Genomic DNA, 21,488 nt, shown 5'->3' with positions numbered 1-21,488 from the left:
TTGTTGCTTTTGTTGCTTTTTAAAAAGAAAAGAAAATATTTCCAAAAAAGTAGTCACTGCACTGAAAAGCAAAAAGTCGTCATGCTCTTTCTGCCCTTTCATTTGTGATGTTTTCTGGTTTGACGCTTCAGAGAAAAGAGATTTCATGTCAGAGTAAAACGTGGGGAGATGGTCTTTCAGTTGTAAGGCAGATGCTGCTGTATTTTTAAATCTCTTTAACGTGTGTTGTTAAATTAATGCATTTTAAGGTCAAGTACAATCATAGTTAAATACTTGTTATCCTCCTCCATCAGATCGAGCAGTGCTGCTCCTCCCTGGAGTCACGGCTGCAGGGCGTCGGCGAGGTCCAGGCTCACGTGCGGGACGTCTTCTCACGTCTCGCCGACCTTGATGATGAACTGGACTCCTTCAGTCCCGTTGGACGCGACGCGGACTCCTTGGCCTCTCAGGCCGACGCCCTGAAGGGCTTCCTCTCCCGTCTGGCCAACCTCAGGACTGAGCTGGAGGGCCACGCGTCAGAGTGTACCACCATGCTGCGGCGCGAAGGCTCCTCTCCCGACCTCCTCGCACTCAGGAGGGAGACGGAGGCTTTGAGCCGCCAGGCCGGCAAGGTGAGTGAAGAGGACGCTGATGTGATGGAGGTTATCCTGACTCGTGGCGGCTTTGGTAAATGTTAGTAACATCCTTGATTTGTGTTTTCTGCTCTCTAGCTGAGTGAACGCGGCCAGGCCAGGTTGGACCAAATCGAGGATGCTGCGGACCGTGTTCGTGATTTCTACAGGCTGGTGGCTGAGCTGCAAGGCCTGCTGGGAAGAGCAGAAGAGAATCTGAATGCGCAGGGCCTGGTTGGCACAGAGGTGGAGATGATTAAGCAGCAGCTGCAGGAGTTCAAGGTAGGACTCACTGGTTATTAACGTGGATGTGTGCAGTCTGTGTGTGTGACTGTGAAAGCAGCGAGTTTGCAGCCACTGAATTCGTTGTCACTGAATGTTTTGAGGTTTTTCAACAAGGAATCAGATTTGCAGTAGTTTGTACCAAATCTTCTTTTTTCCTTGTTACATTCAGCTCGATTGTGTGATTTCCACTGTTCGTTGTTATGACTACAGTATATGTATGATTCTGAGAAGACAAGAGTTTATCATCGGCTCAGGCGGGTATTGTGTCTGCTCGTCGACGACATGCAAGAATCTAAAATAGCTCTGGGTGAACGGGTTGTTCGTGTTTGTGTGTCTCCCTTCTCATGATGCCATTGAAATGAAATTGCACAGATACACAGCGACTCTTCAGCGTAACATGAGCTTTGATTTAGAGCTGCGTGTGTGTGAGTGAGTTATGAATAGTGACATTCAATATGTGTCTCTGAGGGGGTCTGTATCTGTGCTCTTCCTCTTGCTCATCTCTCTAGAGACCATGAGGTACATGGGTGGGGGTGAGTGTGTGTGTGTGTGTGTGTGTGTGGGGGGGACTCCTGTTGTGCATCAGGACTCGGACACGGTGATTAGCTGAGTCACATGTCTCTTTGAAACGCCTGACACGCTGCTGAATCACACAGCTCCTGTTCTTTTAAGGATAGTTGTGGTTCTGTCAACATTTCCAGCCAATATGTGAACGCACTCTCCCTCCCTCAAATACTTATGACGCCCCTCCCTCCTCGTGATGTTCAAGCCCCGCCCAGCTAGCGTTTTTACCTCGTTAGCCTCGTCACTGTGGTGATGGAAAATGATCTAAATTTGATGCCGAGGCAAAACGAGTCTATTTTTTCCTTTTCTTGTGGTTGAGACGAGCTCGGGTTCTGTAAACACAAGGAATGGCTGTACTGTCTTTGTTTGTGCTGCTCCTTTTTACCTCGAGGATTTGAGGCATTTGAGGACACGTTTCCCAGCGTGAGTCTTCGGTGGTAGTCTGGGCGTTACATAAACTTTCTAAACCATATAAATACAGCTTGCACTACACAGAGAGTGCGGTTTTAAGCTTATAACATACAACATTAGATACTGAGAGGCTGCTAGCCACCACAGAACCACCCAGCTTCAGACTTCAATCAAACCAAGATTTGATCAAATATTTTGAATCCTGTGTTGCAAATTTACAGTTTACGGGTTTAACAATTACTAAGAGGCTGGAGCTGAAAGATTGGAAAAGAAAAATAAAGCAAATGACACATTTGCTGAGTAGAAATTAAATTGCCTGTAAAATTACTGGAAGGACTCCTGAAGATGTGACCTCTGTAAGAAGTTTATTTTGTCCTGTTAACAGCCCATAACCCAAAGTTTCTGGATTTACAACGACACAAACACAGCACATTCTTTTCAAGTTGCTTCACAACTTTAATCGACAGCTGACTTATTGTGGCAGAAGACTGAACTGCAGGAAAATAAATACTGGAGTAAGAAATGTGATAATTCTGAGCCAGTGGATCCAAATTTAGGATCTGACTGTTTACACACCGCATGTTTACAGTGAGGTATTAACCTAAATAATGAAATCCTTAATCCTGTATGTACTGTAATACTGTAAGTTGTCATTAAGACATAACTGTTTACAGCTCGTTCTGCATTTAAAGAAAAAAATCCCACTGGGAGAAACTCCTGGCACCTCCAGTGTTCGGTTCACAGGCCTAGGCTAGTCTTTCAGTCTGACTTCTCTCGTTAACGAGTACATTTTCTTGACATGATGTAATATCCTGTCCACTTTAGACAACTATGTGAGAGCTCAGGAGTAGTATGCAATGAGTCCCACGCACAGTCAGTGCATTTTCTGCCATCTGCAGCTTGTGGCGCTCCAGGAAGGTCCTGCTTTTTCAGGATGATCGATGACTCGCATAATATGGGCGCTAATCATTTTTTTGCACACGACAAATTTAGTCTGAGTCGTCCTCGTCCCCTTGAGAGCGATCATCTCCGCTGTTGTCGAGATGCGTGGGTGGATCAAAGAAGAGTTTTTACTCATTCCATGTGACTCTTTGTTTCTGTTTCTCTTCATCCTCAACTTTTTAAACCTCTGCACCTTTCTTGTTTTCTTCCATCCTAATTTGATTATTCGGATATATTGAAACATCTTAATTTCCGGTGCGCCTCCTTCTTGGCCTACTAACCTTTCTTTGTGTGCGTTTCTGGGTTTTTCTCTCTTCTTCCCCCTCACCGGGCTCTTAATGAGAGCGAGCCGAGGGAATGTGTAGCAGAGAGCAAACAAATAGAGGAGATAAAGAGCTGCTGAAAGAAGAAGGGAAGGATGAGAGGAGAGATCCAGATAAATAGGCTACACTTGAAAAACGGAGCCACATCAAAGAGTCTGAAGCTCCGTCAAATATTTTGCACTTGAATTAATCATGTTAGCGAGCAGATCTGCAGGTGTACTAATGCGCCATATGACTGGGAGTAATTAGGTCAAAGCAATATTTCAGTGTTTACAAGGTTTAAAGAGGCAACTGATATTATTTTTTATCAAATAAAGCATGTTTCATATTAATAATAAGCAGCTTTTCCAGCATATTTTCATTTTGATGCAGAAAAGAAATCGCTTAACAAGATTTTAGCCCTTAAATGAGTTTACACAAGCACGCATCATACGCATGGTGACAAGAAAAAATGTTTCTTAATTAAATACAGTGAAGGTATTATCTAATGTTCAATTTATTTGTGGATTACGCTCACACGCTATTTTTCCCTGGTTAGTAAATCTGGCCCTCGGGATCTTCCCTATAATGTCTATACAGATTTCATTGTTCTCAGATGATGAAGCAAAGCTGCAGCATCGCTCAAGCTCAATCTCCGATCAAATAAAGAAACATACATACAGCTACATAACTTGACACACGACAATAAAATGCCCATACCGCCTTAAAAAGCCACGAGCATGGCTGTAGACCTGATAAATGGTCTACTCTATTTGCTACAGTGTGAAATTGCAGCATTTCAGCTGTAGTGAAACAGACGCAATCAAAATATAAGTCAAATATTCCATCGCGTGTCTGTATGTGTTATTTAAGAGGTAAATAGTTTGTGTTGTTTTTCAGTGATGAAGACCTTTCCTCTATTAAAGCTGTGAACTGTGAGCCGAGGTGCAGACAGACTGCAAAAATATCACGGGCAGAATGTATAATAGCTACTGTCTGCAGGGTATGTAGAGCATGGAGAAATGGTCTGTCACTCTATCTGGGGGCAGGGGGGGTATTTATAGGAGGGCACCGAAGAGAGGATAGCAGGGGGGATATTGTGAAGAATCGAGAAAAAGACAAACTATCGGGCAGGATTACAGATACACAGGGAAAGATGAGGAATTTTGTGATAGACTGTTTACGTTGCTCTGGTCTTCTGTCTGACCCCGTTTTGACTTTTTTCATTTTTTTTCTTGGTAGCTGAAGAATATCTTGTCCTGTGTCTTCTAATAGTCTTGAGATGAGAAAATGTCTTTCGTCCACTTTTGTGAACCAGCCCTCCTGGTTTTGTTTTTTTCCCCTCCACCTCTCTCTCTGTTTCACTCTCTCTGTAACCGATCCAGGCTCATTTCAAACCTAAACATGTCTGTCTGGCTCTAAAACAGACCGGGCCACCCCTCTCCCCTCTCTTCAGCCCCCTTCCCCTCCCCCAACAGACCCCTTTTCCAATCCAGAGAGATGATGTCATGCCAATGCTTAAAAAGACCAGTGGGCTCAAGATGAGGTGTGTGTGTGTGTGTGTGTGTGTGTGTGTGTGTGTGTGTGTGTGTGTGTGTGTGTGTGGGGGGGGGGGGGTATGGGTGGAGGCTAGCCGTGGGATGATGGGGTCATGGGAGTGGGTGGTGATGTTGTCAGATTATTGTTTAAAGTTCCCAATGGTGATCTCACAGAGGCTTACTGAGTCAATGAGGGTGCGAGAGAGCAGTCTCCTTCTGCTCTTTGTCTCTTTATTAGCATTCCTGTTACACTGCGATTTATTCAAGACACTCCGAGCCTCGGAAACATCATTTTGTTCTTAGATAAACATCTAAAAGTTTGGCTGTGAGAAACTGAAAGTGAGCAGATGTCACTGACTGAAAAATGTGATGTTTAATGTAAAAGTTTTTTGGCAGGGGTTGAAAATCCAAGAAACCGCCACCTCGATGTCACCCACGGGTTTGTGAAGCCTCATTTTGAATCTCGATTTTAGCATTTTGACCTTCACTGTGTTGTTATTTCAAACCAAGAAGTGCTAATGTGTGAGCTAGGTTATCAAGCTCCATCACTAGACTGTATGGGTACACATGCACATATACCTGTTAATTAGTGCTAAGTAACATCTAAATTAAACTAGTATTTAACTATAACCAGGGCACAAACTTCTTGAACAGACTGTTCAGTTCATTAAAACCATGAATTGGGCTGAGAGGTTGAGTTTAGTAACGGAGTTAACAGAGAAAGCAGACACGCCCCTAATGAGGAAGTCTTAATAATATTTAGGCAGGTGAGTGTTAAGAAATCCCATGCAGAGTTGTCATGATGGAAAAAAGTAGCTTTAAAGACCAAATCTTTTTTAATAATGAGACTATGCATTTTAACGAGTCGGCCTCAAGTGGCCACTAGAAGAACTGCAGCTTTACTACTTTGTTTTGCTCATTTTTAACCCCGAAAGCTTGTTTATATCTCTCAAATCAAGAAGCCAGTAGCAGCTTTGTTCGGGTAAGCAGAGCTAAAAAGTAACATCAGTGTACTAACATACTGATGTTTACCATTTTTACTGTCTCAGTATTCTTAAAATAGCTAATCAGAACGAGACATTAGTTTTCTCATGAAACACATTATTGGACTTTGATCTGATTATCGTGCCAGATGAAAAAAGGGAGGCTAACAAAAGTTAATGCAGTTCATTTATCAGTGGGTGCATAAATGTTTGCTCTTTGTCCAAGTCTATTCAAAAGGTTCCAGTAAATCATAAAACGTTTCAGTCTGGTCTATGTGTTCGTTCTCAAACCCTTGTTGCATTGGCACTGATTTAATAATATGCCTTTAGGAGAACATGTACGATGTAATGAGCCGGCAGTGCTGCTGCCTGCCTGGCTCTCTGTTCCCAGCAAGAGTTTTGCCATTTATCATGTACATGTTTATACTTGGCCATCCTGTTTTCACATATGCGCTACCGTGGAATCTGTGTTTGTATTTAGGGTTGCTCTGTGGCCTGATGAGAGGTGTGTATGCACTGCGCATCAGAGGATGCTTCTAATTCCAGTCTTTTTCGGGTTGCAACCGGAATCTCAGCTGTCTGCTCACCCCACCCTCACACACAAGTACGCACACACGCACATCAGGGTGTGGCTTCAACATCTCTCTGCATGCCCCTGGCTCCCCTCGTCCCTAAGCAGCTGACATAGTCTCTGGGTGGGATGAGAAGGCGCGCACACATATTCACACTGGTGATTTAGCAGAGGGGCGTTAGGAGGCTCTAAACCCATAACTGCAGATGGACATTCCTGGGAAGGGCTGGTTAGTCTGGGTGACATCGGCACAGCAGGCATCTGTGTGTCCTTGTGTGCACACGTTTTTGTTAAAATCCCAGTTCTAAATCATGCCTGCGCACCTCCTCTATCTTCACCCCTTCCATATCCTCCTCCCTCGCACCTTTTTCCTCCTCTCCGCTGTGTCAGCCTCCTTCGTCTCTCCTCTCCACCTCGCCATGCGCTAGTTTTCAGTCCTCCAAGAATCTGCAAGCCTGTGACTCACTGTCCTTCCCCGCACCGACTGTGTCAGCAGCTATTTAATGATGGGTGTAGAAGTCGAGCCAAACTGGGCCAGTAGCTCACTGGTCGTCATTTGGCCCGCTGTGAAGCTGGAACATGGCCTATTTTCACCTATAAGGTTGTTTGCGCATTTAGTCCTTTATCCTTCGGTAAGCAGCAGTAAGGTGGATGCAGATATTGAACCTTTCAGCGCCCCAAATGTTGTGCTGTTTTCCAGTTAGTCATACATTCCTAGATAAAACTTCTTGGGAAGATTTTTTTTGACTTTCACATATTTATGATTGTGTAATTTCTTTGTAATTTAACCAGCTAACCATGACTCTTGAGAGAAAAGCAAAATTCTTTTGCACTACAAGAACAGTGGTAACATTACTAATACACTCACAAACACACAGAGTCAGCGTACAAATGTAAAGGTGTAATATAAAAACTTATTATTAATGTTAAAGCTAAAAAAAAACCCTGAAACATCAAAACAAGTCCTGATCAAAAGCAGGAGCAGTGAAGTCACCTTCAGTGGATTCAGTAAAAACCGTTTAGGTGATTAATTGCACTTAATCTGACAAATAGAAAACATATGATACTGAAAGAGTGAATCCAGTCGATGCTCCCAGCCTTATATTTTTGAAGTTCGGCTTGTCTAATGGAACTGAAAAGTTTGTGTGCTGTCAGTAGAGTTCAGTGTGTCAGAACCCAGTAACCCTTCCATGACTCCCCGCCTAATCCAAGTCATACATCATCTGGACGGCAACTCTGTTTACTGGCTCTCTGAATTTTCCTGGACTACTTTCTGTCTCTCTGATCTCTTTCTGTCTGCATATTCGTGTCTAATGCGAGTGTGTGAGTCTGTGTGTAAGCCAAAGACAGATTCAGTGTGTGTCTGAGGTCATGACTCTTATTTTTACTGCTGCATTTTCTTTTTGTCCCTCTGAGAGGCCGATTGGATCAAAGTAATATAATTTATCTTATCCTAAAACCTGAGCCTTTCGGCTGGACCTTTTTATAACACACACATTTATACAGATGTTTCACTTCAGTATACATCTGAAAACGACTGAGAAGTGAGCAACTGTTTTGTCTGTGATCAAAATGTGTCCGGGATGGTGTGAGTTAACGCGCATATATACGTGTGTGTGTGTGTGTCTTGGCCTCCCTCCTCTCAGGTCCTATATTGTTTCAGCTGTTGTGAATTAGAAAGGTATGCCACAGCTCAGCCCGGTCTTCTCGCTCTCGCTTTTTTCCTCGCTCTTTCTCTCAGTTCAGAGAAATTCGACAATACTGACATAAATATTTTCACAAAACTTGTCCAACAGGACCCGATAAGATGGAACTCGATATCATTCTTCTCTCTCCAAATACTGGGCATAATAAAATAAACATAATAAAACTGAATAATGCTGCAGGTCAAGCCAAGATAGACTTCCTTGACACTTGAAAATGTTTAGAAAAGAATTAGTGTAACATTTATTCTTATGACCTCTGCACCAAATATCGAGGCATTAAAGCTAACAGTGTAATATAATATTTGCTAAACTTTATAGACACGTTTCAGACCAACGTATACAGCCTTTCAAACAACTTGTCTTTTTTTTTTTACAAAAGGTCTTGCTCATACCAGCAAACCATTTTCTTCATGCGTTACAGCAGCGCTGCCAAAAATAAAAGAAACAAACTGTCGTTTTGAGTCAGATTGTGAGTTTTGATGTGAAACACAGCAGATCTGTGCAGCTTTTACTTGTTTTTCTAGGCAAACCCAGAAGTTGATGCCATGCTGGCTTCCTAGACAAAAAGCTTTCATTTTTGTGTTATCACAGTAAATAAGATCTGTGTGTGGTGTGGGAAAAGTTATTGGTGCTTACCGGCTTTTTCCAGCAATGCGATCTTTACAAACTGATGCAGCTTTGATGATTTTTGAAGTTATGCAAAAGCAAAATGCACAAACTCTATGGTCTCATTTAGCGACTAGTACAACAAAGACATTCTCAGGGACACAGAAAAGCTTCTAAATTCACAAGTTAAGCATTTGCTTTCTTTGTAACCTTTCACTGTTTTATGCTGAATAAAAAGAATAAAAGCTGTATCATTTCTGAACCTTGGGTTAACTGTACTGTATTTTCTGCACTATAAGGCGCACTTAAAATCCTTTAATTTTCTCAAAAATCTACCCTGTGTATGTACGAATTCTTATTGTGTTTACTGACCTCTAACCAATTTTATGTGGTACACGGCGTCATATCCATAGCACAACTTTGGTAAGCTATGAAGCCGCACTGCTTGATGGATTGTCGGAGCATTACGGCTACCGTAGTCAGGAGCCTCGTGGAGTAATCTGGGTCCAAAACTCCGTCCTCTTCAGGTCCCAAAGTCAAACGAACACTGCGGCATGACTGAGAGTTAAAAACTGTCTAAATTCTTTCATCTTTAATAAAATGATCAGCATTGCTGCTTTACCAGGTGTAACAATTACGTTTAACATCCAGGCATCCATGAAAACAGAATTTATTAAATTCAGCGGAGTTAGAAGTTAGCAGGAAGTTAGCTCGCTAGTTTCCACCTAAACGTGATATAGCATGTTCTGACTGAGATTTCTGAAAAATTCAAACGTACTGCTCTGCTATCACTTCCAACATAAATGAAGACAGAAAAGTAAACAGCAGTGACGTTTGTGGGGTTACTGAAGTTGGACTAGCTGGTATATAATGATGCGCTACATGATCGCTAGCAAAACAGCTATGTTAGCATAACATTAGCACAGTGAACCCTAACAAGTATCAAATATAATTCTTGCTGTTTCGTGATGTAGTCAACCGTAAAGCTTGTAATGGTGGTTGTTTACCTTGTGCTTATTGCGACTGTCATCCGCCTTATGATGGCATATAATAAACAATAAATAAATGCCATGGCTGAGAGCAAACACACTGAATGAGAGATTTTTGGGCCAGGAGGGTGGTGTAAGATCCCAGTGAGTGCGAGTCAGGTGTGTGAACGTGGATGTGTGGGAGGAGGAAGAGGCTCGAATAAAAACAGCAGAGGAGGCATGCCAGAAAGAAAAAGGGGGATGACCTCTGGATTTGACTCCTTGGCAGGCTGCCTCACAGGTGCTGTGTGTGGGTGAGAGAGAGAAACATGAGGTCACTGAAAACGGAGGATCAGCCTATTTTTACACACTAAAACTGATCAAATGGTGTAATCCACCTCAGAGAGCTGACCTCCAAAGTGTTTATAATGTGGAAAGTCCTTCCTGCATTAATCGCACATGGACGTTAAACTCCATCTGTAACATAGACTGCTGGCTGCCAGCTGAATGAAAACACACTGCAGGGTTTGGCTGGGGAGAGTGTGAAGTTCTTGTTTTCCTAAAAGAGTGTGTGTGTGTTTGTGTTTATGCATGTGTGTGTGTGTTCACATGCAGGCTAATTTACCGTTAAATTGAAATGCACACAAGCAGCTGCCTACCTGCAACACACACAAAGCAAATCGGCCCCGAAAATCTGCAAAGTTTCAAACTACCATTATGACCATCATTGGTGTGTTTATGTGATTGGCAGGTGCTTTTATTGAACATGTTGTGCGCGATGGTGGATGTGCGTGCCTGTTTTTACTCAGAGGTGTTCGTGGTGTTTTTGTATGTGGGTCCTTGTCCTCTTTGTGTGTCTCTCTCTCTCAGACTGAGGAAGCTTGAGAACAATAAATGCTTTCACATGTACACAGGCAGGTGAAACGCTCTGCTAGTTAATATAAAACTACCCCTGAGAGTTGGAAAAAGGGAGGGTGATGGAGATGGCAGTTACTTTTTTTTTTCCTGCTACCAGGTTACTACAGAGGGGGAGGGAGATTGAAAAGCAAGATGTTGACGAGGAAAATGACATTAAATGGCAGCGGTTTGAAGAGACGGATTATAGATTTACTTTGGCTCGTGGAGGAGGAGGGAGAGGGGGGAAAAAAGTATATTTTCCTGTCGACAGGTGTTCCCCCAAGAGCAAATAAACGACCCAGAAAAGTCAATAATACATACTTTATGCCCTCCACCTGTGTTTGTGTTAATGTCACTTAGCCACACTAAGTGGTTTCAAGCCTCTAGGTGCAGACAAAGGCAGTGTGAGCCTTTAACTCGGAAAGCAGGCCATTTAGTGCACACTGCACCTCGGTAAAGTTTGCACCACAGGATCGGCCCCGGGGAAAATTAAAGCCCTAATCCTTACGCTCTTTTACTCCTCTCCGCCTCTAAACAGCCTCGCTACTGCTCATCCCATCAACTGTGTGACTGTTAAACTAGCTGAGACGACTGAGGAATGAGTGGAAATCATAGTAAAGCAGGGCAGCGCAAGTGGATCCGCAGAGGACTTGACTAATCAAATTTAATCTTTAGCCAATCCAGGGGGGCACGGGTGGAGGCACAGACAATGCGGCCTGTAGGTAGTCAATGAGGTAAAGAGGGGGTAGGGTTAATTTAGATGAACAAATTAAACTAGCCTAATCTAATTACCAGCCCCTCATCGTCCTTTTTGGCTCCTCCACTCTTCATTTTTTGTTTTTACTTTTTCCCCTCAGTGCCTGTCCTTCCTCCTCTCCTGGTAGCTGGCCCACATCTGCGAATGCTTGGCTTTAAACCTTGTTGTGGTCTGTGTAGAGGGGATTGTCAGTTAGCCGTGGGTCACGCGAGATTTTGCGAGCGCTGCATGCATGCATGCGCGCGCGTGTGGGTGTGTGTAGCGAACTCTGTGACAAACCCCTTTTGTTTCTATGAAGACGTTTGCCTTGGACGCGGCAATGACAGCTGCAGGGCAACTGACAGAGAGGGGGTGGGTATTTGGAGGGAGGGCAGTTAAAAAGAAAGAGTGGAGTATTTAGCATATTTGACATGCAAGCCACGGGTTGATCTGTGCAACAGTTGAGAATGAGGGAGCTGTGAGGCGTTGCAAAGCAGTGGAGTAAGCTAGAGAGAAAGAAAGTAGGCTTTCCTCGATTCAGATCAGCTGCCAGGCTGCTTTAAACAAACAGTTGTGTTGAAAAAGGAAGACGAACCAGAGAATGAGGAGGAGGACGAGAACCACCACAACTGGCACTGAGCAGCCTGTAACTTTGGATGAGGAGAAGAAAAACAAAGTGGCTTAAAGTTCTCTACCTTTGGCATGTTGCCATGTTAGCTGGTATCCCCCTTCTGACTGAGTGGGTTGCTGCTCGGTGGTTTATTGCGGCCACCTGAAGAAGCTCCCTCCTCCTCCTCTCCTGTTTTTTTTTTTTTTTTTTTGTGCACAGCCCCTTTTCCTCTTGGCCCCTTGGTGTCTCCCTCTGACACTCTCTCACACTCTCTCTCACACACACACACACACACACACACACACACACACACACACACTCCTCTGCCGTGTTGGGTTTCAGTGAAGGCGCAGACGGGGAATGCACAAGTGGAGCCTGTGAATATCACAGACTTTTGTGTGTCTGTGTCTTCTCCATATTTATTTTTTACACGAGCAGCTCTTTTCCCTCTTTTTTTCTTGCTACCATCACTTGGACTGGACACCGAGAGAACTTGTGACTCAACTGAAACGTGGGAAAACTCTTTGACAACAGGGGCAGTAATGGAGTGAATAAAAACAGGCTGGACTTCCTCGTCTGCCTTCAGCCTGGACTATTGCTTTAGAGAAAAAAGAGAGCGACGGCTCATTGCTGATAAGCCTCATTCTCTGCCTCCGGCTAACAGTCCCACCCCCTCCTCTCCCTACCTCCATTCCTCCCTCCTCTCTTTCTTTTTCTTTGACTCTGTATCATTTCCCTCTGTGTGGACAGTGTTTTTGTCCTCATAGGAGGAGGGAGGAGGTTTACCCTTCGGAGAATTAAGAGTGGATTACAAAGCTGTGATGAATGCAGCCGTGAATGTAGCCTGCTCACATCGCTAGCCCCCTTCTCTCTCTTTTTTTCTCTCTCCCACAGTACCAAATCTGGCTACAGTGGCAGCCAGACAGTGTTAGTGAGATACTGTATTATAGTGCCTGCATGAAGCAAACTCTCAGCTGGGTTATCATATAGTTGGTTTTTTAATTCATACTTTCCCCCCCCTTTATTTATTTTAAAACAGTTTTAATAGCATCCCTTTATCTAATCTGCTAATTTTATTTGGTAATCCTCTTCTGCACAGCCCTCTCTGGCTCCACGCTCCCTCTTAGCACACTGCCTCCTTTTCTCTCGCTACTTAACTCCCTAACACCTCTCTCTCTCTCTTTCTCTCCCTCTCTCTCTGCCTCTGTCGCATGTGTGGTTTTTTTTTTTTTCTTTGAGGGAGAGGAAACCAGCATGATTGGAGCACTTCCTGTGTTTTAAAACCAGTGCAGGAAACAGAACAAACGGAGCTGAATTCAAACACAAACAGCGAGAGTAGCGAGGGAGGCAGCCAGCGAGAGAGAGAGCGAGGGTGAGGTGAGGCGGGGGAGCAGCAAGAGAGCGAGAGTGAGAGGAAAAGAGGGAGATTTTTTTAGCAGCTGCAAACCATTTCAGCTCTGTAGTGGCCTGAGAACAGAGGCTGTGAGAGAAAGGAAAGGGAGAGGAAAGCTTGCGGAGCCCACACGTTTCAAAGGCAGAGAGGAGGAACTGCGTGGCACTTTGTTTCATTCTCACCACGGAGTCGAGACAGGAGAAAGAAGGCTGCGGAGAGAGAGCGAAAGGGAAGGGAGCGTATCCTGGGATTGTCTGCTGGTAGAGAGGGGGAAGACCCTGCCTGCAAAGCAGAGCTCGGACTGGAGCTGGGAGGGCTGTCTGGGACTTTGCCCTCTGGATACAGTCCCACGACTCACCGCTCTGCCCTTCTCGCCTGCCTTCCTGCTTGCCTGGCTGGTCCAGGATCCAACCCCCAGCCCCCCTCCTTTCTCCTCTCTACCCCCAGATGCCCTCTTTCACTCCAGCCTCACCCCTCCAGGAGCATGCCTGCTTTCGATCCACGGTACCAGCTCTCCCCTGGAGCTGCAGATGATCCGAGGATAAGAGAGAAAGACAGCAGGATAAAAGAAAGGAGTTGAAGCATGGATGAGGATTTCTTCTGATTTCTCTTTGTTCGGGATACATTTTCATTAAATACGGGATAGTTGTATGGATTACGGAGTGGATTTTCTTTCACTAAAGACTGAATGACTGATAATCATACTGATGAGACGTTTTGGAAAAAATTCAGGGTTTTTCCTGCAGGCATAAACACTGACTCTTTGTGATGAAAGTGGAGGACAGAAAAAGACTGCCTGAACAGTGACTGGACCACAAAGTGGCATTGACTTGGTAAAGGAATTTCTATTTTCATGCATTTTCTTCTGCACCTTTTTTTTTTGCCTTAAAAATCCTTTAAAAGATACAAACTTTTTCTCTTCTTTCCTGGATTTTATCTGTATTTTCCCTGCAAGAAATATTTTTGAAAATAAGAAGATAATAGTGAAACGTGTTCTTGGAGTTAGTACTTTGCTGTTCCTTGCACCCCACGCAGCCTTTCTTTTATATAACTGAGAGTGGGTTTTCTCACCTTAAAAGGAGACTTTTACACTTCCATGCCTGCCTCTCAGAGGCTGCTGAAGTTGTCCAAGCTCTCAGCCTTTTCCTGTTGTGCCACAGAGAAAAGAGGAGGCCAGAAAGGAAGAAAGGAAGGAAGGAGGCTAGAAGCTTGCAGGGGAGTCGAACCGGAGTCGAGGAATGAGTTGTTGTGCCTATACTTGAATATGAAGGAGAGGGGATTGCTTTGCCTTTCAGACAGCAAAACAAAGGGATGTTATCTGCATGGTGCTTGCCTCACCTTGGACTACTCAGAGGGGGAAATGACGACCGTTTCTTTCCCTTCCTCCCCGTGCTCATCCCTCTACCGTTTTTTCATTCCTAACAGTCTTTGAAATAAACAGAGCTGCTGATTAATATGGTGCCGAGGGGGTGGGCTGTCTCTCTCACTCCCCCGCTGATGCCACACAGCATCTCAGAAAGACACAGGAAGTGCTCAGCTGTTGAAGTGACATAGAAAGAACATAAGACTGGATAGTCGACATGACGCTGTGGATGGAAAATTTAATTTTCTTTTTGTTTTTCCAAATGTGAAGGATTGCAGCCACATGGACTGTCTATTTCTGTGGATCATTACACCAGGGACAATTAAAGGAACAGGACATCTTTTCCCACAAAGATTCCTTTTTAATTTACCTTTTTTCTCGGTTAATTTCTTTAAGTGTTGTGCCATACCTGCATCTTAACTCTCAGCACAATGGGGAAGCCCCTGAGCCGTCCAGACTGTCTGAGGCAGAACCCTCGCTGCCTTGGAAAAGGTGATGAGGACGAGGCGTACATAGAGGACTGTTACGTCCCCCAGCGATCAATTTATGATACCATGCGCATCAATGAGCAGATTGACCAAGGGACCAAACTGTGTCAACCTTCCAGGAGTACGTTGGGTTCAGGTGGGGAGGTGAGAGGAGAGGGAAGCACGCTATCCAGCAATGGCACTATTGCAGCTGATTTAGGTGGTGTTTTCGTCTCCAGGAGTGCAGACAATGCCGGAGGTGTGAGGAAACTGGATGAGAGGGTGATCTTTGATGCCTTAAAGCTAACTGGTGATGCTCAGATTATGTCACCTCCTGTTAGTATCGTAGGTTCAGGCTTGCCTATTGCTCCATCCTCATCAGCAGTTGGTGGGGTGGCTGCAGTGGCTAAGAGACGTCATCAGGGAAGCGATAAGAAAGACAATCCAAACCGGCGATCTTGGAAAGCCTTTATGCCCCCGAGTTATCCTGAGTTTGCAGAAAGACTTGAGATGTCCTCTGCTGAGGGGGCAGAGAAACGTTTGTCTGGGGCAGGGATTCCCATCTCTCCTCTACAACCTGTTCCTTCTCACCTCCCTCCATCTACCCCTACGTCCTCCATGCCTTCCTTGCCACCTTACACACCCTCTCCATTATCGTCTGCGCCCCACACTCCTCCTGTCCCCACCTCACCGTCGCTGACACCCACACTCAGCCCTTTGCCTCCTCTTCAACATCCTCTCAGCAGGCAAAAGCAGGTTCATCCTGCTTTTCAGAAGCAACAGAGGGAGGCCCACGCAATGCCATCTCCTTCAAAAGAACAGCTACCTGCTCTTAGTCAGACTCGAGCACTGCAGGTTTCTGGAAATACACCACAGCACAGCCCCAGTGTGTCTCGACAGGTAGACCGAAAACGAGAGGAGCACAGACGGACTGCTAGCTCTTCTAAAGCTGGAGTTAGACAGATCCCAGAGGAGCATTTTGAGTTGGTCAAGACTTCAGATTCAGAGAGGGATTCTCCTCTTTTGGACCAGGACCAGGGAGACAATGCCCCTCTCATCCCACCAAAACCAGTCTTCTGCCCCCCTACCAAGGCCCGCACCTGGCCCCGCAGCATAACAACAGGGAAAAGGACTCAAGTTGGCCTGAGACACAACTTCCCTGTACTCCCTCCTTTACCCCCCTTGCTTGGGGAGGATAATAACACAGATGAAGAGTCACTTTATCTTCTAGACCCCCCATCTCCCTTCCTGAAGGAAGAAGAGGGGCTAATATATGGAGGTCTGCCTCTCTCTCCCTGTATCAGTCAGGAGGGATGTGACGAGGGACTGCTTGGATGGGGTACTCAGGGTGGCGATCTCAGAGAACGCACAGCATCTGAACTCAAATTTGAGGAGGATGAGCACAGGATTCTTCAGGAGCTCGAAGAAGAGGAGCGGAGAAATGTTAGAAGAATACTTGAGGAGGAGGAGGAGGCCTGGAAAAAAGAAAGGGATAAAGCAGAGGAGGAGAGAGCTGAGCGAGAGGAAAGGGAGTGGGAGGCTGTTCTTAAATTAGAGAATAGGGAGATCATTGAACAGGCATGGCACAGGGAAACACTGGAATCAGAGGGATGGGATTTAACGGGCTCTTCTGGACATTGGCCTGTGCTGACTCCCCCTACTGGATTTGGGGGTCCTGAGGTCCCCAGTGCTTCACCTTGTCCCAGCTCGGGAGCAGAGTCAGATGACCTCTTTTTAGAGCTGGAGAGGCAATGTCAAGAGGATGAAGGAGAGGAGGGAGTGGAGATGAGTGTGGACCCTGAGCCTCTCGACCCATACACGCTTCCTTATTTGGAGGAAGAGGATAGAGAGGTGGAAGCAAAGACTGGCTGTGTAGATTTTGAAGGAACTCTTCCTATAGATGCATTTAATTTTACAGAGCCTGATGGTCTTGATCCTGGTTTAGATAAAACCACACGAGACTCGAACATAATTCACTCTGAGCACAATGAAGAAATTATAAACTTTGACTTGATTAAAGCACAAGACCACAAAAAAGAACATGGTTTCATAGATGAAGATTGTGACATTGACTATAATGAGGAGAGTAAGGTAGAGGAAGAGGAGATGAGTTACCCAACAGACTCTGCACTTGGTCAGCAGCTGGATACAGACTCCAGCGGGGGCCGTTTATCCCAGCCAGACAGAACTGGTACCAGTAACCTCACTCAGACAGACTGTGAACAAGACAAAGCTGCACAGACTGAGACAGACCTGGACAGCGGGGCGTCATCAGAGCATGACGGAGAGGATTACAAAGAGAGAGCCTCCTCTCCATCTCAAAGCCCTCTCAACCCTTATGCTGAGGAGGTGGAACATGTGGAGGAAGAGATTGAGCACGATGAAGGGAAATTGAAAGAGGAAGAGGAGTTAGAAACAGAGTGGGATGTGTATGACCAATCTGAGCCGAGTTTGGACAGTAGCGAGGGAGTTCTCATGGATCACTCCCTTGAGCCTCCGCACATGGCTGAAAAAGAAATCGACGATGAATGTATACAGGATGTTGACGTTCAAACTTCCTGTCATGACGCTCCTGTCCCCTCAGACTTTAAGCCTTCTGTGGCAATAATATTTGACCCAGAGGGGACATCTTTTGGATCAGACACTGAAAACTTAAATGTCCCCACAGATGTAGCTTCAGTACTGGACACATCTGAACTAGCCCCAGATCCAGAAGCCACACCCAAAATGACTGCTAGCACCCCCAGATCAGACTCTGAGCATACACACTCAGCACCACCTGCCTCTTCACCTCAATCACCTTCTAACACAGACTCTTGTGGCGCATGTTTGGATTCTAAAGACTCTGAAGCTTTTGTAATATCAGATAGTTTTGTTTACCTGGCTGTGTCTGCGCCTTCCCAGTACCCCAGTGACTATCCCCCTTCTCCAATTGAAGACTCAATTCCTCCCAGTCCTATCCCCAAACCACCCTGCTGCCAAGACCCCGAGGAGGAAGAGGGATCCTTTCTTTCGCCTGACAGCTTTGTTTACATGGCAGCACCTGAACGCCCCCAGCCCGGCCCTTCAGATGTTGGCTCAGCCTGTGAGGATACTCAGGAGCAAGACTTGGACTCGTACTCTGAGGGTACCCAGTCCGGGATGGACGGGGTGGAGTTTGTCCTGGGCTCTATGACAGGTGACAGTGACTGGGAGTCAGATGGCTCCGCTCTTGACGTTCCTCCCCTCACGAGCAGAGACCTGGCCTGGGACCAACTTGAGCCAGGTCTGCTACACAGTCTATTTGCACAGACGGAGACGAGCCGAGCTCAAGCCTGTGCGCCCCAGGAAGACGAGCGCCCCACAGCTTCACCCGCTGACCCCCGTGTAGAAATAGAACGTGGTACTGAATCAGAGAATGACTCGACTGCATTACCGTGTTTCAACCCTGATACACAATCAGAGGTATGCTTTTATTTTGAAAGTTTGACCATCAAGGTGTTTGATTTTTTTTTTTTTTTTTCTTTTTGAGTGTTTTGGACTCATACTCTGAGTTGACCCAGGGTAAATCTAGAGTACATAAACTCGTATTGTGCTCGGAGATGACCCATTTACAATAACACATTGTGCTGCTGTGTCGTTTAATTGTGCCATTTAGATATCTGGGATTGCGTAAATGCACTAAAACCGATTGATTTGGAACAGACCAGTGTCTATAAATGCCATGCCGACAAAGAGAAAGCATTAAATTAAACTCCTGGTTTACTGGTATCAAAATTTACCCTAATAAAAAAAGTTTGCCAGCAGAAGATCAAAAATGTGTTTTTAGCAATGATCCATTAGATGTGTACATGTGAGCACACAGAGGCACAGCGTGGAAAAAGAATTGGGTCAGGTAGCCGAGTGTTGAGAATAACTGATGTAGACATGGCATGGAAAATGTATGTGGAGGGAGGGAGTGGTGGAGAAGTTATGTAGACGCCATAATTAGCTAGTTGTGTTTCAGTAGTAGGGCTTTAAATTATTGCAATATGATGCTAAGCGGGGCGGGGGTTGTGCTGTTCATGGGAAACTAGCCTCAGGGCTACTCTGTTTATACCTATAATATGTGTGTGTTTGGGTTTGGATCCGCACTCGCATGCATTTGATTGATCACCTTTTTATTTGCGAGATGGTCAAGGCCTGCAGGTTACTTGCAGAGCTGATCGCAAATGCGGAGTTGAAAACCTCCTCCCCCGAGGCCGTGCTGCTGTTGTGTTTATGCTGTCTGTATATAGAGTACCGAACGCCTGTTTTCCATACAGAGTGAGGGCAGCTGCTCATATCCCAGCTGTGTGTGTCTGTGTATGTGTGTGTTCCCGAGTAACACAGGCCAAAGTTTTCCCCGTTGTTTGAATTATTTGTGAGAAAGGTGCTTGAGGTGTTTTATGAGGCTGTGTTTGTATACCAAGTGAGACCTTTGGGTGACTTTTCTGTTTGGATTGATTTGATTTCTGAGTTTGTGATCAGAGTTGGAGCACAGGCAAGTTACCGATATGAATTTTTTATAAATGCAGCAAAATTAGCCTGACTTGAAACTCGCAGCAGAGGCCTGTCGGTGACTGTAGCACGCTCATCTTTATCTGCATTCAGTATTCGACTTGTTTTGTCTGCGTCGGGTCTTCTATCTCGGAGGTGTGTATTTATATGGGTTTATGTCATCGTGATGGCACGTTTGACAGCTTGTCCTGCTTTCTAGGTGTCAGCGTCTGGCTTAGATTTGCTTCTTGACTCAGAATTTATTTATTTATTTTTGCTCCTCACGTGTTTTTAAAATGTGCTGCAGTTCTGATAATGAACCGTAGCTGCTCGAACAGGGTAAAGCTGGTTTCAGAGATTAAAGATATTAGCAAATCTATCATATCTCCTTTGAGATGTTTGCATACATGAAGAGAGGCGAGCCGTTTGTAATGTCTGTGTGTGAGTGTATTGCTTATAAAACAAAAATGTCGTCTTGTTTTGGGAAATTCTTCTAACACGATGACCCTAGCGGTTTAAGGTTTAAGGTAAGGCAAAAAAGGTAATTACTTCTCATCGCGTACATTATGTATGAGCAATGTGCGGTTTGAGTGGTCGCTGATGCACCTGCTGCCACGCTGACGACGCAGGCTCCTGGTCGTGTTTTATTACATTATATTTTTTATCCAGGTAAACGTTGGCTGCTCTTGGGTAACGGCCGAATTATTGTACTCTGTGTGGGTTTAAGAGTACATTACGCCGTGTATTGGTGAGTGTGTGGTTGGGTGTGTAACTGATTTCTGTGTTATCAGTCCTCGTTTGTTTGTTCTCCCTGCAGTTACAGCTGCTCTGGCCTCAGTTTAATGCAATCAGATGTCATGTTCGCTCCCTCCTCAGATGTAAAACAGGAGAATTGCAGCAGGACAGAGCGCTGAGCTCCAGGTGACCTGAAATGACACCAGGCCTGTTGCAGAGGAGGAAAGAAAAGGCTCTGGATGATGTTTTTAAGACTAAAAATGGTAAAACTAGGATTGCCACTCGTCAAGCCAGCATCCTGACTATACTTACCCTTTAAATATTTATGTAGTGTAGAATTTGAAGGCTGTTAAATCTGTATGAGACCTTTTCAGGTCTGTAATAATTCTTTTTACAACTTAGATATACAAAGAGCTCCAATTAAAACTTTCATTCATGAAGGAGATGACTAGAATTTACTTTAGCAGGGTTTTTTTCTGAGAAAATAATTTAAAGATCACTGCACTGATCCTGAACCTCAGTATGCATATTAGTAACACCCCGCTGCCACGGAAACACTGTGCTGTTTATTGTTTCACAGTAATGACTAATGGACAGCAATCGGGAAATTTGACTCTAGGGTTCTGTTCACGTTCCTGAAAGGTGACCAAAGAGGTTCTTTTCAATGCATGCTTGTGTGTTTTGTATTCAGACTCACACTTCCTCTTCTCAACTGACTGTTGCATGCTTGGATGCATGCTTGGATGCTTTTGTCGCTGAGATAAAGAGGTGAGAGGTAAATACTGCGGCTTTCTGTGAGTGGACCTGCCTCTGCCAGCATGGTTGCACAAACAGTGTGTGAAGTTGTCCGGGGAGTACAAACTTAGATATCAGATAAGGATGTGTCAGGACTAACACTCAAACTGTGGGCTGGACTTTGTTGCTTGTTTTTGACCTCTAAAGTCTTTGTCTTGTTTGCCTCTCGGTGTGTCCACCTCTGCTTCTGCTTTTTACTTTTTTCCTCTTCGTTAAACTCGTCTTTTTCACGTCTTTTTTTTTTTCGTGCTCTTTGTTCTTCTTTCTTTATTTCTTCCCTCCCACTTCAATATTCTGCTCTCGTTTAAAACCAGTGCGTACACTTAAACAAACACCAGGCAATTTTCATGTTAAGTTGCTGATAGAAATTAATTGAAAAGGGATGATGTGACAACCATGGGGAGGACAGATACCATCAGATGAACTGACAGAGTTTATTAAGACAAAGGAGCAGGCACAAAAACACAGGCGACAGGGGAGGTAGGGTGGAGGAAGCTTTTGTTTTCAC

The 21,488-nt window shown here is 44.9% G+C and overlaps 1 protein-coding gene across 22 annotated transcripts in view; it reads left to right on the top strand.

Moving 5' to 3' along the window:
- Positions 1-21,488, top strand: part of macf1a (microtubule actin crosslinking factor 1a) — a 230,272-nt gene that overhangs the window by 170,214 nt on the left and 38,570 nt on the right. For all 22 annotated transcript variants that reach the window (XM_026156616.1, XM_026156614.1, XM_026156624.1 and 19 more), the window contains 2 exons: positions 294-611; positions 711-893. In XM_026156616.1, coding sequence (XP_026012401.1) covers positions 294-611; positions 711-893 — 501 coding nt within the window. The remainder of the gene's footprint in view (positions 1-293; positions 612-710; positions 894-21,488) is intronic.

This window comes from Astatotilapia calliptera, chromosome 22 (genome assembly GCF_900246225.1).
Source record: "Astatotilapia calliptera chromosome 22, fAstCal1.2, whole genome shotgun sequence".
Classification (NCBI taxonomy): Eukaryota; Metazoa; Chordata; class Actinopteri; order Cichliformes; family Cichlidae; genus Astatotilapia; species Astatotilapia calliptera.
The sequence above is the reverse complement of the archived record's forward strand: the minus strand, read 5'-3'. Positions and strand labels throughout refer to the sequence as shown.